This window comes from Tamandua tetradactyla, chromosome 7, assembly GCF_023851605.1.
Source record: "Tamandua tetradactyla isolate mTamTet1 chromosome 7, mTamTet1.pri, whole genome shotgun sequence".
NCBI classification, from domain to species: Eukaryota; Metazoa; Chordata; class Mammalia; order Pilosa; family Myrmecophagidae; genus Tamandua; species Tamandua tetradactyla.
Genome location: NC_135333.1, coordinates 23,536,258 through 23,560,525, shown reverse-complemented (window position 1 = coordinate 23,560,525; position 24,268 = coordinate 23,536,258). Strand labels below are relative to the sequence as shown.

The 24,268-nt window shown below is 33.7% G+C and overlaps 1 protein-coding gene across 2 annotated transcripts in view; it reads left to right on the top strand.

Annotated features, from left to right (window-relative positions):
* The window catches only part of CRY1 (cryptochrome circadian regulator 1), a 107,660-nt gene that overhangs the window by 76,394 nt on the left and 6,998 nt on the right, over nt 1-24,268 (top strand). For both annotated transcript variants that reach the window (XM_077168618.1, XM_077168617.1), the window contains exons 2-10: nt 8,080-8,188; nt 14,760-14,902; nt 17,070-17,254; nt 17,668-17,756; nt 18,362-18,502; nt 18,781-19,092; nt 22,789-22,940; nt 23,364-23,566; nt 23,671-23,766. In XM_077168618.1, coding sequence (XP_077024733.1) covers nt 8,080-8,188; nt 14,760-14,902; nt 17,070-17,254; nt 17,668-17,756; nt 18,362-18,502; nt 18,781-19,092; nt 22,789-22,940; nt 23,364-23,566; nt 23,671-23,766 — 1,430 coding nt within the window. The remainder of the gene's footprint in view (nt 1-8,079; nt 8,189-14,759; nt 14,903-17,069; nt 17,255-17,667; nt 17,757-18,361; nt 18,503-18,780; nt 19,093-22,788; nt 22,941-23,363; nt 23,567-23,670; nt 23,767-24,268) is intronic.

Below are 24,268 nucleotides of genomic sequence, written 5' to 3'. Positions count from 1 at the left end.
GATTAAGCTCAAGGTTACTAGGGTTCTGTAAAAATCCTCAGGGTTAAAGCTGACTTTAGTACTCTACTTTACCTCTTATTATTCCTACTTTGGGGACAACTCAGTGAAGCATTTTATAAGGTTTTCTTTTGAGTATGTTGTTAGGGTATCTTAATCCAATACAGCATTAAAAAACAGAAGTAGCTAGAAATTTGACATTAATTTTGAATATATTTTGAAATGTTAAAATTTGGATTAAGGGAAATACTCATCTTAGTATAGGAAGTATGATAATTTTAGTTTCATAATTCTCCGAATTTCCTCCCCAACACACACATGCACGCACATGCTACTGTTCTTTGTTTCCTTGATTGGACACATTGTTTTCTTGGCTTTGATTGCCCTTTCCTAGTTTATCTTGATCAACACCTGTTGATTCCAAACTCTACTCATATGACTTCTTCCTTACTTCATTCCCTGTTCCCCTCATTCTCCTGCCCCCAGTTCTCCTCATCCCGCCTTCCACAGAATTAGGTTTCTTCTCTGCTGCCATAAAATGCCCTTCATTATATAATTCACCACATGGTGCATATATATTGAAGTTTGTTTAGATATCGTTATATGTGGTAGATGTTTCCCTCCCTGCAGGAAATTATGCTTCCCTGCTTTCTTGAAGTCAGACTTTGCAATGGGATCTGCTTTAACCAGTTAAATATGAGCAGAAATGTCTTAGCTGATCTGTGCTAGATATATAACACAAATGAGAAATAAGCGCTAATTATTTTAACACATGGAAATTTGAGGTTGTTTGTTACTACGGTACACCCTAATCTGTCTTAAATAACATACTTACCAGTTTCCCATTTTGAGGGCAAAAACTGTATTTAAGGACATCATGTCCTTAAAGCTAATCTGATTAACTTTCCAAAAACATATCCGACAGGAAAATAGCAATATATAGTGCAAATGCATGGTTTTGGAGTCATGTGCAACCAGATTAAAATTCTTAACTTCATTGCCTACCTGAGTATTTTGGAAAAGGTACATAATCTTTGATGACTTTAAAGGCCATCGTTTTTTAAATGAGGTACCTTGTAAAGTTGTTGGGGATATAAAAAGATAACATATGTAAAGTACCTAGCACAATAGATGCCACACATTGTTCTTTCCCTTTCACCTTTTTTGCTTCTCCTTGGTTATTGAATTTAGTCTTTAAAATCCCTTTCTCCTGCCTCCATTAATTTACTTATTTGATTAGTCATTAGATAAATATTTATTGAACTCCTGCTATATGTCAGGAATTATCTAGGCCCTGGAAAGTTGTGAGTGAGGCCTAGTCTGTCTTTAAGGAGGTTACAGCCAATAACCAATAACCAATCCAGCTATTAAAATCATATTAGTACTTCAGGACCCTGCTTTCCCATTACCACATCCTTGAAATTTTGCCTAATTCCCTCCTCATCTCAAAAATAAAAAAAGATAAAAATCCAGAAGTGGTTTTTCCCTCCTGATTCTTTACAATTCATGGATGGTATCTGTATGTTTCTCGTACAACAGATTGCATACTTCAATCACAGGTTGTGTTATAGTCACGTACATCATGTACATGTTCAGTTACCTTTTCTAGATTTTAAGGTCCTTGAGTAGTAGATTGTAATCCCATTTATCTTTGTGTCCCTCATAGATCAATGAATGAAATTAAATAATAAACAGTATCACCTCCTAGAAGGCATTTTAGAAATTTCTGAGTGCACTTTTGGTCATCCCAGTCGTTAGAGGGTGCTGGTAAAATTAGTGAGGAGGGTTAAAAATGGAAGACTTCTCAGGATGTCTCTCAAAATAAATAATTGTCCTGAGTCCCACATAACTTTCAGATGTTCTACTAAGTGTTTCATGTAAATGAAAAACTTAATCTGAAGCTAAAGCCTAAACCCTTTTATATATAAATCTATATATAAACACTAGGTATTTTATACAATTTTAATGTATGTTCAGTTTGCTTAGAATGCATTCATCACTGTATAAATCAAGGAAAGTTTATACTTTGTTTTGTTCAGAACTTTACTAGGGCTTGCTCAACATTTCAGAAAATCATGTAGCCAAAAGCAATGATACTCATGGTGTTGTAGTCTACAGTATAACACAACTAACTGTAGCAGTCTATTTTGATAGCTGTTGAATTTTAAATTATTTTGTGTTGTAGGTGTAAGTATACAACTAATTCATAGTTTTCTAGTATCATGACCAGGTATTTATGCAGAAGTACATGATACTTCTTAAAATATAAATTACTTTCCTTTAATTTCTCTTACAGCTTATAGTTTGAGCATCATATTAATGTTTTAAAAATTGTATAAATGGATAGGTTATATTATCTATGAATTTCATGTCAGAATTTAATAGAGGGCATTATGAAATATTTCAAAAAGTAACACTGTGTCAGGGTATAGAGCACCTATGATTTTAAAGCCAACTTTGCTTTTAAAAGATTTATTTCATATTTATTAAATCCTCATTATTCTCTTCAGGGACAATGTGTATCACACATTCCAACGTTTTGGTGAAAACACTAAGAACTTTTTTGCAAACCAGGAAAAGAAGCTTCTGTAAATTTTATTCCACTTATATAGAGAAAAATTGCTGTTTATTACTTCTAAAGTTCTAATAAAACAATGTAGACTTGGTTAATGACCGAGAGCCTCCATTTTTTTCTTTTATGATAGTACATTCAGAACTCTGTTTTTCAACCCTATTGTCTCATGCGAAGGATAGGAGGAGGGGAGATACTCTTCATGTGGTTTAATGATTTTAATTTATAGTCTTCAAATCAGTTCTCTAGAGTGACCGATGAATTGTTTGGTTTAGCTATTCTGCATGTACTGTTCATTGCTGAGCTTATGATAAGATATATTTTATTTAATTTTTTTTTGCATGTGCAGGCACCCGGAATCAAGCTGATAAGATATGTTTATAAACTTATATGCAGAACCAGATGGCTTTATTCTGGTATGATACATATTAATTTTTAATGCCTTGTTTTCAGCAATAATAGGATTATGTTTGTATCTTACTGTGCCTTTTTTAGACAATTTTATAGACAGAAGTAGAGTTATATAAAGCTGTTCTAGCACAGGCTGAAAAGTAGGTCATTGTGATGGGAGTGTACCAAACCACCCATTGGTTGCTATAGCAGTGACCTACTTTAAGAAACTATTTCTGTTGATTCATGTTGAAATCATCTTTTGGAAGCAGTCAGTATAAGGAAGCTCACTACATGTAATTTTTTCTAAATAAATAAGTTAGTGATCTTTGAAGGAAAAAAATCCTTAAGATGTTTAAAGTGAAGAAATTTATTTTCTAACTTAGCACCTCTTCGGTTTAAAGTGGTGCAATTTTGTAATTAAATAACATGAGAACTATGCTTCTATGTAAGCAACACAGTTACATGAAGAGGTGTAGTGTTTTACTATCATTTGGCCTGTTTAAAAACCAATCTGCTACACATAGTAGCATTTTGATTTAACAGGTATAGTTTCTAGAAAACAGTATTTATACCGAATTATCTAGAGAAAGTCTGAAAATTTGTTCCTGGTAAAACATACTCTGTGTATTTTTGATGGGCTTTATGAAATTCATTCGTTCATATTAAATGCCTGTTCTAAGGCACATGCATTTGTATCAATATTTCCCATGCTGAAGCTGAACTCTGACAGAACTAACTCTCTTCTTAGTTGAGGATAAAGGGTTGAAGGATTAGACTTTGTATAGCACATTTCAAATAACATTTTTCAGCACTAGAAATAAATCACCCCTGTCAATGAGTTGACTAAAAATTGGAGATTTTTGTTTTATGGTATTTTCTTCCATTTTTTTTTTAATGTTGAAAAGATTGTTCAAGGAAGAATCATATTTTTAGAGATTAGTTAATTAAATTCTTAATGACATTGTTTTTGGTTATATGTATTCATATTCATATTTGCTTTGTCACTGGGAAAGATTTTCTTTGAACCTTAGTTCAAAATCACATTCAAATGAAGTTAGGAGTTCAAGGTGATTCTGTGTAAAGGTGTACGCATCCAACTAATTGATATTCTTCTGTTATCACGCCCAGGTGTTTGCATACAGAAGAACATATTACTTTTTAAAAATACGTAAATTGTTCTCAAGGAGGATAGTGATGATTTCTGTTTAACTAATGTCTGTCAAGTACTAGAGATTTTACTAGGTGATTTTATGCTGATTCTGATCCTGTTAAAAAGTCACAGGACAACCCTACTAAATGATTTTATCTTATTTCTAATATTTTTCACCAGTTACACAAAGCACATAAGGGGATTTGTTTTCCAAATGTAGAAACCAAAACACAGGTTAAGTATTTGTGTCTGGTTCTTAGATTTGTGTCTAAGAACCAGACACAAATACTTAATTATTTTGAAATCCATCAGGAGTCAGCCATGTAAGACATACCAGGAGGAGGTATAAGACATATGAGGCATAACCTGGAAGTTTCTCTAGGATGAGATACATAATATCTTATGATAGTTGAGAGGATGGACAAATTACTTTCGGCTACCAGACCAAAGGCTAGTAAGATATGAACTTGTGTAATGGTAATTGGGAAAAGCATTCCAACCTAAGGGAACAGCATAGAGCAAACTCCAAGAGACTGAAAGTGTGGGGAAAAGAGTAGTTTGGTTTTGCGATAAGGAAAGGAAATGAACTTGGTTAGTTGCCAAGCAAAATAATTCAGTAGGAATTGAATCTTTGAAGACCTTTTCCCAGGAGAGTGTTCCTCAGGAAAATTTTGGAATCATATATAAGATGGATGCAAGCAGAAAGAATTTTTTGATAGGGGGACCTATTTTAAAGCATTGCAGTAAGTAATACAAGCAAGAGGTAATGGACTGAAATTATTGTAACAGAAATAGAAGCAAGTAGGAAGGAGGAGAACTAAAATATAATAGATAACACTTACATAATAGTACTCACTGTGGCCTAGTCACTGTTCTCAGAGCCTTCATATATGTTAATTCATTTAATTCACATCATTGCTATGAGGTTGATCCTAATAATATCCCAGTTTTACAGATCTCAAGAAACTAGAACTTTTCAGGATTAACTGAAGGACAGTAATTTGTTGCTAGATTTGTTAAATTACAGGACATCTATGCAATGGAATACTACTAAACAATGCCATAGAAGTATGTTTAATGCCTTGAAAAACTTTCTACTATGTATTAAACCAGGTTTACAGTAGGTACAGCATATCTCATTTTTGTTATCCTTGGAAGGAATATATGCTAGATATCAAATTAATCCTTTCTATGAGGTTAAAAATGTTTCTTTCTCATCCCCATTCTAAATTCCCACTACCCAAAGGTATCCATTATTAAAAGTTTAGTACGTATCCTACCAATAATATGTTAAGTATCCTTAGAAATATCTGGTAAGTATCCTTACCAGCTATTTTCTTCTGTACATATAAATATAAATAGAAACATTTCAATTAAATTTTATCATAGTATACATACATATAGTTTTAAAAGTCATAGTGCAAAAGCCTCCTAACAAAAAACATCACAATGCCCTCTTCCTTATCTTCCTTTCTTTTCTTCACAGATCTTTTCTACTTGAAATATATGAGTACAAAGTACTCTGTTCTACATGAGTACACAAATCTTTTCTACTTGAACTGTATGAGTATATTCTTTTTCTGAAGCACTTACATTTGTATGTAATTTTTATGTGAAATCACAGAGATGTAATTGATAAAAGCTGTGGGAAAAAACACCGTACTATGGAAGAAAATACCATAAATAACATCTACGAAAGAAAAACACCATACTAAAGTATAACTTCTATTCCTTTGTTTTATGAAGTGCCAAAACAAAATTAATTTTTAGATTGCAAAACTTTTTCTATTAATAACACATTATTTTAGTCCATATCACTCTGAACAACTTTTGCTTGGTTCATAGGACATTTAAGAATGCTTATTCAAGAAAAAATAAAGGGCCAGTATTCATTAATCCAGGCTTAATTGTGCATTTTATGAGTTATTTGGGTCCTTTTGTTTTTCTCTTTTCCTGTCTAATTGTCCATCATTAATCTGTTCATACTACATAGAAATATTTTCACCAATAACTTGAATACGGAGAACTCTTGCTACTTGCTATCAGATCTGTTAGAGAAGATGCTGAAAATAGTGGTACAAAAAAATAATTGGAGGATTTATCTCTGCCTTTGATTATCCCTCTAGAACATTTTAGTTAAATTTAAGAAAAGTTAAAATTTACAGTTCATTCAACCCTTATTTATTTATTTGACTGCTACAGTGTCTTCTTGTTAAGCAAATACATAAAACTAGATACTTGCCAATAAGCATTTAACACCAGACATGATAAGTTATTCAGGATTATGGATAGTTTTTATGAAACTCACATGCTTTTATATTGCTGGAATAACAACAGCAGAAATCTCCCCAGAATATTTGTACATTGGTAGTGGTAGGTTGGGATGAAGATGGGGTATTAGGGAGATGACTCCTAACCAAAACAGAAAGATATGATAAAATGTAAATATGAGGTTCTAGAAATGATTTTTTCCCCTGTTTGTTTAAGAGCAACTGTGAATCTTCCTAAGGTGAAATGTTGAGATGTCTTAATATCCTCATGAGTAGAGCCCTGTGACTCCCCAAGCAGTAGAGATGGTGACTCCTAAAGGTGAAAGTCTGTCAAGTCTGACTAGGTATCCTAATGTCACTAATAATTATGGTTGTGAAAAATTAACAAGACCTCTTTGGTGAAATTATGGGAACAGAAATAAGCGAAGAGGGCAGAATGATCTAGATTTAACAACCTTCTGGATCGGTACTGTCCAATAGAACTTTGTGCACTGATGGAAATAATGTATATCTGTGCTATCTAATACAGTAGCACTTGCTACATGTGGCTGTTGAGGACTTTAAATGTGAAAAGTGTGACTGAGGAGCTGGATTTGTAATTTTAATTATTTTAAATTTAAACTTAAATGGCTACATATGGCTAGTAGCTACCTTATCAGAAAGTGTAGTTCTGGAATAAGCCTTTTCTGCTCCTTACCACTCCTCCTCATAAGGAGGACAGAGCACAATCTCTGTGCTCTGTTAGATTGTATTACACAAATATTCAACTTCAAGAACATTAAAAGAAGCAAAATACAGAGGAAATAAGAAATGTCCAGCTGAAAGAAACAAAATCTAAATTAAATGTTAGATCAAGTTAACATGAGACAAAAAAGAGGATGAATCTTTCAGGGGTAGCATTTCTTTCAGATTTGCTCTTGCGGAATCCTCCGTTTTGTCACAATAGAAGTTAGCCATCTTCTAATGCTGCCCCAGAATTTTCCCAGATATCTGTCATGAGTCAGACTTGTTAGTACTTATTTCACTAAAAAAGTGCATAGCCCTTCCTGCTCCTTGAAACCTTTTTTTGATTAATCTGATATTGCCTGATATTTTCTGCACTCAGAGTTAATGTTGTATAATTTAGCATTTATTTGTTATTGATTTTTTTTCCTTTAGATAATAAGCGTGTAAGTGGGCACTGTATTTTCTGCCTTTCAGAAGTTTATAATATCACCTATTAAAGTTCTTAAATTTTCAGATTATTTTCTAATTCAAAGTCATTTAATAGAATGTTTCCTTTTTCCCCTCAGAAAATGTTCTAGATTTTTCAAGGTGGTCTTTTTATATGAATTTGAATTGATTTCATCAAATGTAAAAAATGAGCTCAATAAATTACTATGTTAATTTATTACATAATTTTTATGTTCACAAATAAAAGTTCTGTTAACAGTCACTTTTGTTTAATGTAAACTTGTGATATTTAATTTAGGAACTTCATTAAAATACTGGGAAACTTGTGCTATAATTTTTTTTCTTATTTGTAAGTATAGTTTCTGGAAACGTAGTTTAATATACCAGGACAAGGTAATATAACAATCAGAAGTAAAAAGATAATGGGTTGGCATATCAACTTTTAGAATGCCATGATTTTGCCATATTTTATATCTTATAAATATGTATTTTTAAGAATTTTAATAATATTTTCTTCTCTCTAGATTTTTGCTTCAGTGTCTTGAGGATCTTGATGCCAATCTGCGAAAATTAAACTCTCGTCTGTTTGTGATTCGCGGACAACCAGCAGATGTGTTCCCCAGGCTTTTCAAGGTAATTTAAAAAGTCTTTACATAAAATAATGATCCTTTCTCAAGAAAAAGATATATTTGATAATAAGGCATTTTGGGTCATTTACAGTATGGGGAATAAAATTATTATTTTTTTTTGTATGCTGTGTGACGGTGAGGTCACATTTCATTCTTTTTCCATGTTAGTATCCCTTATTACAGCATGATTTGTTGAATTTGTTTTTGTTCGTTTGGTTTTTTGTTTGCTTGCTTGATTGCTTGTTTGTTTTGTTTTTTGGGATGTGCATGGGCTGGGAATCAAACCCAGGTCTCTTGCATGACAGGCGAGACGTCTACCACTGAAATACCCTTGTACCACCTTAAAATTGTTTTTAAATAAAAATTTTGGGGTCTTTTTTTCATTTAGTGAAATAGTTATACATGATATAATCAGCGAAAAAAAATGTTTACACTAAAAAGTTAAATCTTCCACTTACCTTAAACCTTAAAGCCCCACAACAACTATCAGCTTCTTGTGTATACATTGGATAGAAGTGTTTTTTGCATAAGCAAGAATTTTATATGTGTATGTGTTTGTGTGTGTACATGTACCATCCCCTTTTCTTAAAACCAAGTTGGGAGCATATCGTTTACACCATTCTGTACCTTGCTTTTTTCACATAACCATGTATGTTAGAGATTGTACCCTGTCAGGCACAAGTATTTTTAACTAGCTTTCTTTTAAACATTTAGTTATTTTTTTCACAGTCCTTTAGCTAATACTAATAATGAAGCCAGTGAACATCTTTGTCCATATGTGTATCTTTGCTCACATGTGTTAGTACATTTGGAGGATAATTCTTAGAAAAGTCTCTCTGGGGCAAAGGGTTGATGGAATCTTTACAATTTCCTATTCTTTTTCCCCCCTGTTTTTTTCCAAATGAAAAAATTAAGCTTACAGAGCTTAAATGAATGCCCAAGGTCATCATTTAGCTCATGGAAGTGCTCAGATCACATACTGAGTGTCCTTGCTGTCCTTTTATATTCTCTTTTCTGGTTTATTACTGTTAGAATTCCTAAATTTGTCTCTGCTTTTTCTTGCAGCTGTTTGTCATCAAATTATTATAATAGCAGTGTTTCTGTTTATAATGCAAAAGAGAACAGTTCCTTCCTTGAATGATAGGTTCCCAATGTTGAGAATCAAATCAATACAACCTAGCCTTTTATTCCTTTTAAATCTTATATATAAAGATATTTAAAAAATCTTTAATGTTTAGGATTTAGGTAATGTAATGGTTTTGGCTAGTGAAAATTTATCTTTCATTAAAGTCTAGTTGGGCAAGTGCTGGCCACTACAGCAGTTCACTACTGTAGCTGCTTTAACTGAGGTGCATGGAAGAGTTCTGAGTAGAAAGCATATCAGAAACAACAGTGGCAACAATTGTCAGCAACTCACAAGTGTAAGAATGCATGTGAATAAATGCTTCAACTGCATCTCTTAAATCCACTTGGTATAAGTAAAATGAATCCTAAAACGATTTTAGTTGCTTTAAAAATAAAGCAGCTTTCATTTATATGTTTTTTCAAGTCGTCATATCTTTCACATTGTTTTGACATTTCTTCTACCTAAAATAGCATATTGTTGAATCAAACTGCCTTCTGCGCTTATATGATATCCTAGCTTTGTCAATTTGACAGAGAGGTAGGGATTTCTACATGGCCCATAAAATGCAGATGCATGAACATGTAAACACATTCACAGGGCTTGTTATTTGATTCTTTGGACTGCATAGATTGGTCTGTATAAAATGCCATTCTATGAAAAATCCCCTTCAGGTTTATTTACTATATCTAGAGTCCTAGAGGGAATTGATTCTTTTTTTATTGCTTTAATGTCTTGATTTTTATTTTTTGTTTTTTGGAGGTATTACATGCATATGTAAAAAGGAAATTAAAACTGTCTATAAGGACGGATATACAATAAAAAGTAGGTTCCTCCCTCACCCATAACCCTTCCCCACTTTTTCTGAGGAATAAAGGATCCAAAACTAGCTGACTCATTTAACTTAGTGTTTCTGGTTTTATTATCTAGTAGTGCACATAGAATTTTTAAAAGGTAATTAATCCTGTTACCTATATAGGAAATAAAATTAATTTAGACCTGATAATAGTGCTTTTAGTTTATTGGGATGGTTGGCAGTGGCTCCAGTACACTCCAGTGTTTTCTTGAGTATGCATCTTCACTCCTCCACAGCATTCATTCATTTTATTCTATGTTTAGTAGATGTAGAGATGGGGTCAGAGCATTTTTTATACATACATAACTGTTGTCATTTTTTTTATCATATGCTTTCTACTTAGAACTTTTCTTAGTTAAATTCTAACCAATATTAGCTGATGTATTAGTTAGGGTTTGCTAGAGAAACAGAATCAACAGGGAACACTCGCAAATATAAAATTTATAAAAGTGTCTCACGTGGCCTCCGGAATGCAGAGTCCAAAATCCACAGGGCAGGCTGTGAAGCCAACGACTCCGATGGAGGGTCTGGATGAACTCCACAGGAGAGGCTCACCAGCCGAAGCAGGAATAGAGCCTTTCTCTTCTGAATTCTCCTTAAAAGGCTTCCCGTGATTGCATTTAGCATCACTAATTGCAGAAGACACTCCCCTTTGGCTGATTACAAATGGAATCAGCTGTGGATGCAGCTGACGTGATCATGATCTAATTCTATGAAATGTCCTCATCGCAACAGACAGGCCAGCACTTGCCCAACCAGACAAACAGGTACCACAACTTGGCCAAATTGACACATCCCTGACCATGACAGCTGACAAGATGGCTTTTTTTTACCACTTCCTTTTTTTCACATTCTGCTGAAGAAATGATAAAGAAACTTAGGAGACACTAACTTAGGCTCAACTTGGGTGACATTAAAAGATCAATAAAATTGATAAACTGCTAGCAATATTGATCAGAGCAAAAAGGGGAGTACAGTCAGGTAAGGTTACTTATATTAAGAATAAAAAAGAGGGATATTGTCAAATCCCCGACCATGCACACACCTCCTTCCCCCCCAAAAAAAGAAGGGAGGGAATTGTAGAGATTATCCAGACTTTAAAGGATAATAAAGAAGGTTATAAACACCACAATGCCAATAAGTTTTACAAACTAGATGAATGGAAAAATTCCTTGAAAAGTATGACTTACAAAAACTCCCATAAGAGTAAAAAGAAAAACTGAGTAGCCCTGTTTCTCTTGAAGAAATTAAATTTGTAATTATAAAATCCTTCTCGTAAATAAAACTCTAGGTCCAAAATGGCCTCGCTTGTGAATTCTGTCATATATTTAAGGAAGAAATAAGGCCATTCTTCTAAAACTTTCTCAAAAAATAGAGAAGATTGGGAACGTTTCTCATCTCATTTTATGAGGCCAGCATAACCCTGATACCAAAATCTGATTAAATGATTTTATGGAAAAAAAATGTTATAGTCCAGTGCCCATCATAAACATAGATTCAGAAATCCTTAACGAAGTTTTAACAGATTGAATCTAGTAATATTTTAAATTAATAAGTCATGATCAAGTGAGGTTTTCCCAAGAATACAAAATTGACTGAACATTTTAAAAAGTCAACTAACATAACCCATCCTAATAATTAAAGGAAAATTATGATTATCTCAGTAAATGCAGGAAAAGTATTTTACAAAATTTAACAACGTTAGTGATTTAAAAAAAGTATCAAAGTAGGAATAGAAGGAAACTTCTCAATTTGAGAAAGGATGTCTACAAAAAACACAGCTAAGATCATACTTCATAGTGAAGCATTGAATGCTTTCTACCTTAGAGGGAACAAAGCAGAAATTTGCTTTCATCGCTTACTAGAAGTCCTAATCAGTACAGTCAACCAAAAAAAGATAATTAGCTTACCAGTTCACCCCCAATTCTGATAGTTACTATATATTTATTTACCTATTATATTAGTTATTATGTATTTATTTATTTACCTATGTATTGTTGGTCTTCCTCAATAAGCTGCATGAGGACAGGCACCTAAAGTATCTGACCCATAATAAGAGTTCTAATAAATATTTGGTGTATGAATGAATAAATTTACTCTTTGGGGAACCTTTGCTTCCCTAATTTTTTGTTTTTCTTGTGGAGAGATAATTCGCTAATTTATCACCAGAGAAGAAGTGTATTATCTCATTATTGAGTTTAAAAGGAGCTGGTGTGTATAATTCAGACTGTCCTTTTCCTTTTTTCAGTTGCAGAGAGCTTATAAACTGCTCTCTTCTTCTATGTAAGTTTTATAGAGGTAAGCCCACAACACAGAAGAGACTATCATTGAATACATAAATCTGTTTAATTCCAGGATAAATAACTGTTTATAAATAAACTGTTATATTTACTATATAAAAACTAAAATTTCTAAATAAAAAATCATAGAATTAACCTGTAGACACCTTTTTGTTTAAAAAAATCTGTAATATGTATATCAGAAAAAGGGTTGCTATCCTTCAGATACAAGGAGCTCTTTCAAATCCATAAGAGAAAATTTAACTCTGCTATCAAGCAAATATAAACTGCAACTTAAAAAGGAGAAATAGGCAAATGGCTAGTTATAATAACTATAATTTTTTTTCTTTTCTAAATATTCACATTGAGAAATATCCACACATCTATAGTCCAACCATGTTATATAATCAGTGATTCACAATATCATCACATAGTTGTATATTCTTCATCATGATCATTTTTAGACCATTGGCATCACTCCAGAAAAAGAAATAAAAAGTAAGGAGAACTCATACATCCCACACTCTTTACCCCTCCCTGTCACTGACCCACAATATTTCAGTCTACCCGATTTTTACCCTTTAACTCCCGCTATTACTTATTTATTTATCCTTTTTTTTTTAACTCATCTAACCATACCCTGGATAAAAGGAGCATCAGACTCAAGATTTTCAGTCACACATTCACATTGTAAAAGCTATATAGTAATAACTATAAATTTTTGAGGGCTTACTATATACTGTGCTCTGTCCTAAACACTTCTACATGTATTATCTCATTTATTTGTTCAGCAACTCAGTAACATTATGCTTTCATTTTACTGTAGCAGACACTTATGTAGTGTTTATTATATGCTAAGCAATCTTGTAAGTACTCTACTTATATTCTTGCCATTTTGTAGATTAAGAAATAGGGATAGAGAATTTAGGAACTAGCTCAAATAGTTGAGCCAGTTTTTGAACTGTGTTTTTAAAATACAGTCTCACAATAAAACAGTAATTTTAATTTGCTTTAATTTTGTTTTTAAATTTCAAAGGCAGTAAGTACATGCTTATACTAACAAGTCTGAACAAAGCTAAACTCCTAAATTCTACTCCTCAAAGGTAACTTTAGAACTATGAACAGCTTGGTGTTTATTCTTTGAGACTTGCAAGAAAAGAAAATTAAAACAGTGATATGTATTTTGTATAATAAGATTTAAAAGTCACTAATGCAGATTATTTACAAGTGTATGGAACAAACACTTTGATGTTCTTCTAATGGGAGTGCAAATTGTTGCAGTATATCTGGTGGAAAAGCTGGCACTGTCTATAAAAATTTTTAATGTGTTTAGCTTTGATCCATCAATTGTTTTTCAAGGAATTATTTCTAGAAAATAACAGGACAAATGTCCAAAGATAGTTTAAGATACATATGTAAATAGGTACGATACAAAGTTTATAATAGCAACAAAAAAAATTAAAAAGCAAACACTGGAAACAGCCCTTATCTAATTTGTAGGCATTTGGAGAATTTCTGTGTGTTATTGTATAGTCAGTTAAATAATGATGAAATTACAAGTGATTTTTTTTCTTTGTGTAATATATCAGAGTAGATCTTAGAATTTATAAAAACCTCACTACTTCTTTGGTAAGATTACTTAATTCCCTTGAGATACAGTCTCCACATTTAAAATCACTATAAGAAGATGATATATTTGAAGAACTTAATACAGCACCTGGCACTCAGTAAATAGTAGCTATTGCTATTACTATCTCCAGGTTTCCACAGTTAACATATTCTTATAATCAGAAAAAAAAATATTTTATATACATGTATGTATTACAGAGTACCTCAGCAAAGCAGCCTACACCATAGCAACTATCAGAGGTTAAAGACCATTATTTAGAAATCAGTAGACATAAGTTCAGGTTATAGTTCTCTGTGAATGTGGGCAAGTCTGTAAATTTTTTAAATAACCATATCTGCAAAATGGAGATGCCAATCAAAGTGCCAAGCTCTGAGGGTTGGATTGAGGATTGAATGAGGTAATGTACACATAGTTTGAAAAAGTGAAGTGCTCTACAAATACAGTTAGTTTAGGAAGCTGGTTTTAAACATATGGGTAGCACAATGCCTAGAATTTAGTGAGTACATGTTATGCACCTATTTTTAAATTAATAAAGTATGCATTTACTTCCTGTGTATTCAAAGTTTGATTTATATATAATCATTTTATATGTAGATAGTGAGCTGATGACTTTTTTCGACCTCTGTTATTATGGTAGACGAAAATTATTTAAAATGTGGCCATTTTTGCCCCTTTCTCTTATTTTAGGAATGGAACATTACTAAACTTTCAATTGAATATGATTCTGAGCCCTTTGGAAAGGAACGTGATGCAGCTATTAAGAAACTGGCAACTGAGGCTGGAGTAGAAGTCATTGTACGAATTTCACATACGTTATATGACCTAGACAAGTAAGTTTTAAAATCTGGGACTGGAGTTTGTAAAATGGAAATAACAACATACACATCGGAGATTTGTAGATAAATGAATATATGTTAAGCCTTAGCATTTGATTTTTTTATTTAGCTGTTATGATTTTTATTCACACAATAACAGGTACCAAAATTATAGACATAATGCACAGGATAAAAATATGCAGTATTTCGTTATCAAAACTGTTATTTATTAGGAGTATCACAAAATTATCCTTGACTGTTCTCATTCACCTTAGTGAGACTTAGTATAGTCTTTCTCTTATGGACTTTTAGCATTATTAATTTTATAATTTATGTGATACATAGCCATAAATTGTCTTGACATATTTTTTATGGTTGTCTTCTTTACTTTATTGTTTCACGTATGTGTATCTTTTTTCCCCATCTATATTCTAAATCCAGATACAAATTATGTATTATTATTTTGCAAACCTGTAGTCATTTGAGCAATGGCATAAAACTGTATTTCTCAAAGTATATTCCTTCTAACACAATCAATGATGATGCTCTGTCCTACAAAAATTCTGAGGTCAAATTTAAATTTAAGTTTTAGAGAGTCATAAGGTTCATTAACTTATTAAAACTTGCCTTTCATCATCCTTGCAAGTGCTGAAATCTCGATATTTATGTAGCATTTAAATTATTTTACTTTTTTAGTTATGTACACATTTTCTCAAGCTGGTAAAGCTAATTATATAAGTAACATGAAAAACTAGTTGATTTTATTCTACTTTTTTCAAGTAAATAAACAAATTGTGGTTTGACTTGGGCAAGATTTACTTTATACTAAGCTAGAAGTTGTTTTTATTACCTTTGGTAATAAACTTGCCTTGTAGCTTACCAGTTTGCTTAACTTTATGAAGCTGATAGTGAGGAAGCAAAACAGGATAAGAGCTGTTGTTTCTAAGTGGGAGAGTGAGTATTATGCACTAAATTAGTGTTTATTGAATTGAATGTGAATGTTTACCATACAAATCCATCGTATAAAAATGTAACATATAGAAATGTAGGACATTTTTCCTAAGGTTCTCATTTTGCAACTACATTGTGTAATTAATAGTATCCTCAACAGTGTATTACAATCAACACATTTCATTATGACTGTTTTGGTTTACGAAAGCTGCTGGAATGCAATATACTAGAAATGGATTTACTTTTACGAAGGGGATTTATTAGGTTACAAATTTACGGTTCTAAGCTCATGAAAATGTCCAAAGTAAGGCATTAACAAGAGGATGCCTTCATTCAAGAAAAGCCCGTCATATCTGGGGTTTCACTGTCAGCTGGGAAGGCACATGGCTGGCATCTTCTGGTCCTCTCTGCTCCTGGGTTACATTGCTTTCAGCTTCTGATTCTAGTTGCTTTCTGTCAGCTCTCCAAGCATCTCCAAATGTCTGTGTCAGCTCTCTGTGTCCGCTCTTTTAAGGACTCCAGTGAACTAATTAAGACTCACCTTGAATGGGTAGGGGGTCACATCTCCGTGGAAGTAATCAGATCAAAAGGCCTCACCCAAACGTTAAGTCTGCCCCATAAGGTTGGATTAGGGTTAGAAGAACATGACTTTTCTGGGGTACATAACAAACCAGCCCAGTGACCCTATATATATATTAAGTCAGATTATCACACCAAAGCAAAATTCACTTAAGTTACTAGCTTTTATGGTGATTACTTTTTTCTAATAAAGCTGATATAATGAAAAATACACTATATTTGGATTAAGAAAACTTCGATTTGACATTTACCATTTATGTGATCTTAACCAAGTTAATTAATCTTGTTAGGTTTCAGTTTTCTCATCTATAAAATGAGGGAATTGGAGTTTATCAGTAATTCTTTATTAAGACCAAGTGCTAGCAAATAACCATAGTGAAAAGGAATAATTAGATAAATAGAATCTAATACAAATTACCAGGGACCCTCACAGTGATTAATACCCTTTATTTTAAAGATTTTAGTATTTGCATACTCTGTATTTAAGAGAATGATTTTTAGCTTCACTAATCATATAAACAAGTTCTTGGTCATGCAGGAAGCTAACATTTTTCTAGAAAATTAAGTGATTGATTTTATGTTCTGATTTTAAGGGTTAAATATATATATATATATATATTTAACTAACTGTGTTTACTAACTCTTGTAATAGAATCATAGAACTCAATGGTGGACAACCACCTCTAACTTACAAAAGATTCCAGACTCTCATCAGCAAAATGGAGCCACTAGAGATACCAGTGGAGACAATTACTCCAGAAATTATAGAAAAGTGTACGACTCCTCTGTCTGATGACCATGATGAGAAATATGGAGTCCCATCACTGGAAGAACTAGGTGGGTGTAAATTATAATAAATGTGGAGCTTAAATATTAATAAATCACAAATTATTCAGACAATCCCACTGCTTCTGATTCTGCTATCTAAAGCATTTTATATTAGAAAGGGCAGGGGAAAAGGAAGAAAAAGAAAGGGAAAATAAAAGAAACCTTAAACTAAGAAGTGATAAATCTGTACATATTTGTGTGTTCTATAAACACGTTTTCTGTCCTTATCACTTTACAGTGTCCTAAAGAATAGAGACCTTTAATATCCTCTGTATCTGAGGGCTTATCCAGGGCCCTCAAATACTGTCTATGTATGCTACTCCCATAATTTTTCTACATAGTAATTTGTTCTCCCAATTATTTTGGTTAAATAAAAATTATTTTAGTTTTAGAAGAATATTTTTTCTTTTCTTTTTTCCTAGGTTTTGATACAGATGGCTTACCCTCTGCTGTGTGGCCAGGTGGAGAAACTGAAGCACTTACACGTTTGGAACGGCATTTGGAAAGAAAGGTATGATAATATAGATAATATGACCATGCTCATATTTCCAAACTGACATCTTGAAAATAATCTGTCACTCTTTTTTAAAAAACAAAAATAAATTGTTGAAGTTAGAAGGATTGAAGGAAATATTTGATACAGCACAAACCTAGTTGTTTGAAAATTAACTTTATTTCCTTGTTTAAATAGCCTTTCCCATACTTCTTTAATTACTTTTCCTTTAGCTACTACCAATACTACCTATTCTGTTCTTTCTATCTAATTTGGAATCTGCTGATTGTAACTTTGATGGTAGGATAGAGTTTTCTATTTCACCTTTACCGAGTAAGTCTCATAGAACTTAAAAGAGTTCAAAGAGACAGAATAAAGTTGCTCTCAGCCTTGTATTAGGAATTTGAAGCTAACTTATTTCATATGAGTATGTGCTGCATTAGGATGAAAGAAAACAATATTTGCTTTTATCTTTTCTTAATTTTTATTAAAATATGTCATTGATGGTTGGGATAATAAAAAATATTATTCCCAAGAAATATGTAACTTAAAGTATTTTAATTTTGAACACTTTTAAAATGGAAAAGGCAATTGGTTAATGTTATTTTCTGTATGTTTTCAAGGCTTGGGTGGCAAACTTTGAAAGACCTCGAATGAATGCAAATTCCCTACTGGCAAGCCCAACTGGACTCAGTCCTTATCTGCGATTTGGTTGTTTGTCATGTCGACTGTTTTACTTCAAACTAACAGATCTCTACAAAAAGGTATTATCTAAAGCTGGAGCTTATTTTTAAAAAGTTGTCCGATAATGGGGGTGCAAGGGTGGTTCAGTGGTAGAATTCTCGCCTGCCATGCAGGAAACCTGGATTCAATTCCCAGTCCATGCACTTCCCAAAACACAAACAAGCAAAACAAACCAACAAAAATTCAACTAATGGTGCTGCCATAACAGGATACTCACATGGAAAAATAATGAAATGTGACCCTGCCTTACAACATATCAAAAAAATTGTCTAATATTTCTTTGCTTTTTAAATCTTAGGTAAAGAAGAATAGTTCCCCTCCACTTTCCCTTTATGGGCAGTTATTATGGCGTGAATTCTTCTATACAGCAGCAACAAATAATCCACGCTTTGATAAAATGGAAGGAAATCCCATCTGTGTTCAGATTCCTTGGGATAAGAATCCTGAAGCTTTAGCCAAATGGGCAGAAGGTCGGACAGGTTTTCCGTGGATTGATGCTATCATGACACAACTTCGTCAAGAGGGTTGGATTCACCATTTAGCCAGACATGCAGTTGCCTGCTTCCTGACACGAGGTGACCTATGGATTAGTTGGGAAGAAGGAATGAAGGTAAGTATTCTTCTAACAAATATAGCAAGGTCTTATTTAAAAAGAATCCTTAACTTATTAAAATAAGTCCTAGAAGTTGTCTTTTATTATTTTATTTTATAGTCTCGTTTGCCAGTGGACAAAGCATTTAATTACCATAGGACAAGCAGACTTTGGGAGAGCAGGATGGTATAGTTAGCAAGAGAAATGGTAAAAACTGGTTAAATTGATTAACCTAAAATCAGTGCAATGACTGTAAACAAGCCTAGCCCATCAAAGGAACTTAAGATTTAACACTCTGGACTTATTGGATAGATACATTTATAGGTGATCTTTTCTGTTATCAAAAATGATTCATCCGAGGACTTCCGGAGAAGATGGCGGCTTAGTAAGACGCGCGGGTCTTAGTTCCTCCTCCAGAAAAGCAACTAAAGAAACAGAAACAATACAAAACAGCTCCTGGAGTCACGACAGAAACCAAAAAGACAGCGTACCCCATTCTGGAACAGCTGAACAGGCAGGCAGAATCCACTGCGGTGAGATACCCGAGGGGAGCGCGTTTTCCCGGCCGGGGCGGCTGGCGACTGGGGTCCCCTCCACGCACGTGGCTCCCCGGTCTGACTGGGAACGTTGGATAGTGGGGCCCTCCTGTCACACTTGGCATCTCGGGTCAGCTGGGCAATTTGTACTGGCACTCCCCCAAGCCGCGGCGACCAGCGACCCCCGCCTCCACGCGCGGTTTCCCGGGCCGACTGCCCCGCAGACAGACGAGCGCCACAAGCGCCACCTACTGGGCAAGAAAAGAAAAACAGAGCCCAGAGATTTCACAGAAAAACCTTTCAACCAACTGGGTCCCACACCCAGGGAAATCTGATCAAATGCCCAGACACCAGCAGAAAATAATGGATGATGCTTGGAAAATTGAAGATATGGCCCAGTCAAAGGAACAAACCAATAGTTCAAATGAGATACAGGAGCTGAGACAACTAATGCTGAATATACGAACAGAAATGGAAAAACTCTTCAAAAACCAAATCAATAAATTGAAGGAGGACATGAAGAAGACATGGGCTGAACAAAAAGAAGAAATAGAAAATCTGAAAAAACAAATCACAGAACTTATGGGAGTGAAGGACAAAGAAGAAAAAATGGAAAAAACAATGGATACCTACAATGGTAGATCTAAAGAGACAGAAGCTAGAATTAGTGAACTGGAGGATGGAACATCTGAGTTCCAAAAAGAAACAGAAACTATGGGGAAAAGAATGGAAAAACTTGAGCAGGGGATCAGGGAACTGAATGACAATATGAAGCGCACAAATATACGTGTTGTGGGTGTCCCAGAAGGAGAAGAGAAGGGAAAAGGAGGAGAAAAACTAATGGAAGAAATTATCACTGAAAATTTCCCAACTCTTATGAAAGACCTAAATTTACAGATCCAAGAAGTGCAGCGCACCCCAAAGAGAATAGACCCAAATAGGCGTTCTCCAAGACATTTACTAGTTAGAATGTCAGAGGTCAAACAGAAAGAGAGGATCTTGAAAGCAGCAAGAGAAAAACAATCTGCAACATACAAGGGAAACCCAATAAGACTATGTGTAGATTTCTCAGCAGAAACCATGGAGGCTAGAAGACAGTGGGATGATATATTTAAATTACTAAAAGAGAAAACTGCCAACCAAGACTCCTATATCCAGCAAAATTGTCCTTCAAAAATGAAGGAGAAATTAAAACATTTATAGACAAAAAGTCACTGAGAGAATTTGTGACCAAGAGACCAGCTCTGCAAGAAATACTAAAGGGAGCACTAGAGTCAGATACGAAAAGACAGAGGAGAGAGGTATGGAGTAAAGTGTAGAAAGAAGGAAAATCAGATATGATATATATAATACAAAAGGCAAAATGGTAGAGGAAAATATTATCCAAACAGTAATAACACTAAAAGTTAATGGACTGAATTTCCCAATCAAAAGACATAGAATGGCAGAATGGATTACGACCCAGCAATACCACTGCTAGGTATCTACTCAAAGGACTTAAGGGCAAAGACACAGACGGACATTTGCACACCAGTGTTTATAGCAGCATTATCTACAATTGCAAAGAGATGGAAACAGCCAAAATGTCCATCAACAGATGAGTGGCTAAACAAACTGTGGCGTATACCTCCGATGGAATATTATGCAGCTTTAAGACAGACTAAACTTATGAGACATGTGATAACATGGATGGACCTAGAGAACATTATGCTGAGTGAGTCTAGCCAAAAACTAAAGGACAAATACTGTATGGTCCCACTGATGTGAACCGACATTCGGGAATCAGCTTGGAATATATCATTGGTAACAGAGACCAGCAGGAGTTAGAAACAGGGTAGGATGGTGGGTAATTGGAGCTGAAGGGATACGGACTGTGCAACAGGACTAGATACAAAAACTCAAAAATGGACAGCACAATAATACCTAAGTGTAATGTAACTAGGTTGGAACACTGAATGAAGCTGCACCTGAAATATGTTTTTTTGTTTGTTTGTTTGTGTGTTTGTATCTTTTATTTTTGTTTTTTCTTTTTCCTTTTTATATATATATATATTTTTATTAGTATTATTATTTTAATTCTCTTCTCTATATTAACATTCTAGATCTTTTTCTGCTGTTTTACTAGTTCTTTTCCTGAATCGATGCAAATGTACTAAGAAATGATGATCATACATCTATGTGATGATACTAAGAATTGCTGAGTGCATGTGTAGAACAGAATGATTTCTAAATGTTGTGTTAATTTCTTTTCTTTTTTTTGATTAATAAAAAAAATTAAAAAAAAAAGAAATCAAAAAAAAAAAGATTCATCCAAGAGTTCTTATTAACAGTGAATTTATTATGAATTTTTAAATGTAAATCATTTTACCTCATTTAGCATCAGAATTTTTGAAATATGCTACATATTGTGACATCTCTTGTAGCTATACATAACAGGACTTGTACATTTATATTATAAATTTCTCCTACCCAAGGACCATTTTCTGATCCTTTATATTCTTGCAACCTTTCTATTTTTGTATCTCCTATATATCCTAGTACAAAGTTGTACATGAAGTACAACATAGTATACACTTAATGAATTTTTCAAACACTGCTTTTTAAATTCTGTTTCCCTTTCGGATCATTGAATTCCAAATTTAAACTATATAACACTAGTGCAGTTTTAAAGGTTATTTATATTAGGTGCTCCTTTTAAGTAGGCCCATGTACCAAACTTCTGAGTTTTTGTTGGTTATTTATTTGTGACCATTTTTGCTTTCTTGAAAGTGGTTTATTTCTTTTCTTTTCTTTTCTTTTTTTCATTTTTTTTATCTCCTCATATCTTAACCTTTTAAATCAGTGACTTAAGTAATTTTCTAAAAATCATCCTCCCACTTACATTTACCATGCAATAACACTGCAATGGTTAGAAAGGTAAATTCTATTCAGAAATCTACTTATATTACCGTTGTTTCTTTCCCTGAAATGGCACCTACAGAATTTTGTGCCATAGAACATAGACAAGGAAGCTTTTTGTGCCATAGAACATAGACAAGGAAGCTGTTTTAGGAATACTTAAGTTTACAGTTCTATGCTAGTTTCTCTTTGTCTTGAGTTTTGATCTACAGTGACTTCGAAAATGATTCCTCTGAGAATTATGAGTGTGCAAACTAATTGGTTATTGTTACTTCTGAAGGTATTTGAAGAATTATTGCTTGATGCAGATTGGAGCATAAATGCTGGAAGTTGGATGTGGCTGTCTTGTAGTTCCTTTTTCCAACAGTTTTTTCACTGCTATTGTCCTGTTGGTTTTGGTAGGAGAACAGATCCCAATGGAGACTATATCAGGTAAGTTAAGGGTGATTATTCTTCAGTTGCAGACGTTAACCCAGGAAAAGTTTTTAATGTTTAATTAGCACTTGAAACATTACCCACTCATGATGTACAGCAGATGAGGAAAAAGATAAACAGATCATTTAAGTGGTATTGCTTTCATTTTGGTTGCTCATAGCTAATAGTTTGTTATAATTTCCTTACAATGCCTTTTTTTCCCCCAAAGAGTTTATTGCTAAGCCCCAAGCAGGAGATCAAATGGCCTGTCAGCCTAAAAAATCTATTTCCCTGAGTCTAAGGAGCTTAGTTTTTATGGATTCAGACAAGGGAAGGTGAAGTGGTTACCATTGCAATAACAAATACAAAGACTGGGACTAGGCTAGACAACAGCAAGTTACAGTGCATTTTGCTAATAATTTTTCTTCTTTGTCTCAAAAGGCGTTATTTGCCTGTCCTGAGAGGCTTCCCTGCCAAATATATATATGATCCCTGGAATGCACCAGAAGGGATCCAAAAGGTAGCCAAATGTTTGATAGGAGTTAATTATCCTAAACCAATGGTGAACCATGCTGAGGCAAGCCGTTTGAATATTGAAAGAATGAAACAGATCTATCAGCAGCTTTCACGATACAGAGGACTAGGTATGTCAGTAACTGCCTTTAATTTGTTTCTTTCACAGCTGGTTATGTACATATTCTTGAATTTGATCTTGATCATAATTTAATAGGAAATTTTATCCCTTTAGGTCTTCTGGCAACAGTGCCTTCTAATCCTAATGGAAACGGAGGCCTCATGGGTTATTCTCCTGGAGAAAATATCCCAGGTTGTAGCAGCAGTGGAAGTAAGTAAAAAAGAAATTTCTGTACTTATTAACACAAAGGGATTAGAAATCTGTTATATTATTTACTGAATTTTACTATACTATGTTTCAGAAAAATCTGTCTTTAAAATTAGGGCAGGCCATGGTGGCTCAGCAAGCAGAGTTCTCGCCAGCCATACTGGAGACCTGGGTTGAATTCCCGGTTCCTGCCCATGTAAAAAAAATAATAATAATTAATGTAATTTTTTTTTTGTACAAAAGTACACATACTTCCCCTCATTCTAATTAGTGATATTTTAGAGATGGAAAGCGTCACATATATAGTAGAATTTGGATCAAGCTACAAACTAAATGAGGAGAACTACTTTATGAGAAAAATGAAATTCAAATCTTATGTTTTCAGAGTGCTTATTTTTTACTCTCGTTAGGTGCATAACAACTTTAAGGTAATTAATCACTTAAGAAGGAAGGTCAGTGCTCTATGAACATGGCCAAAAGATTTGTTGTACATATGCATAGGGTC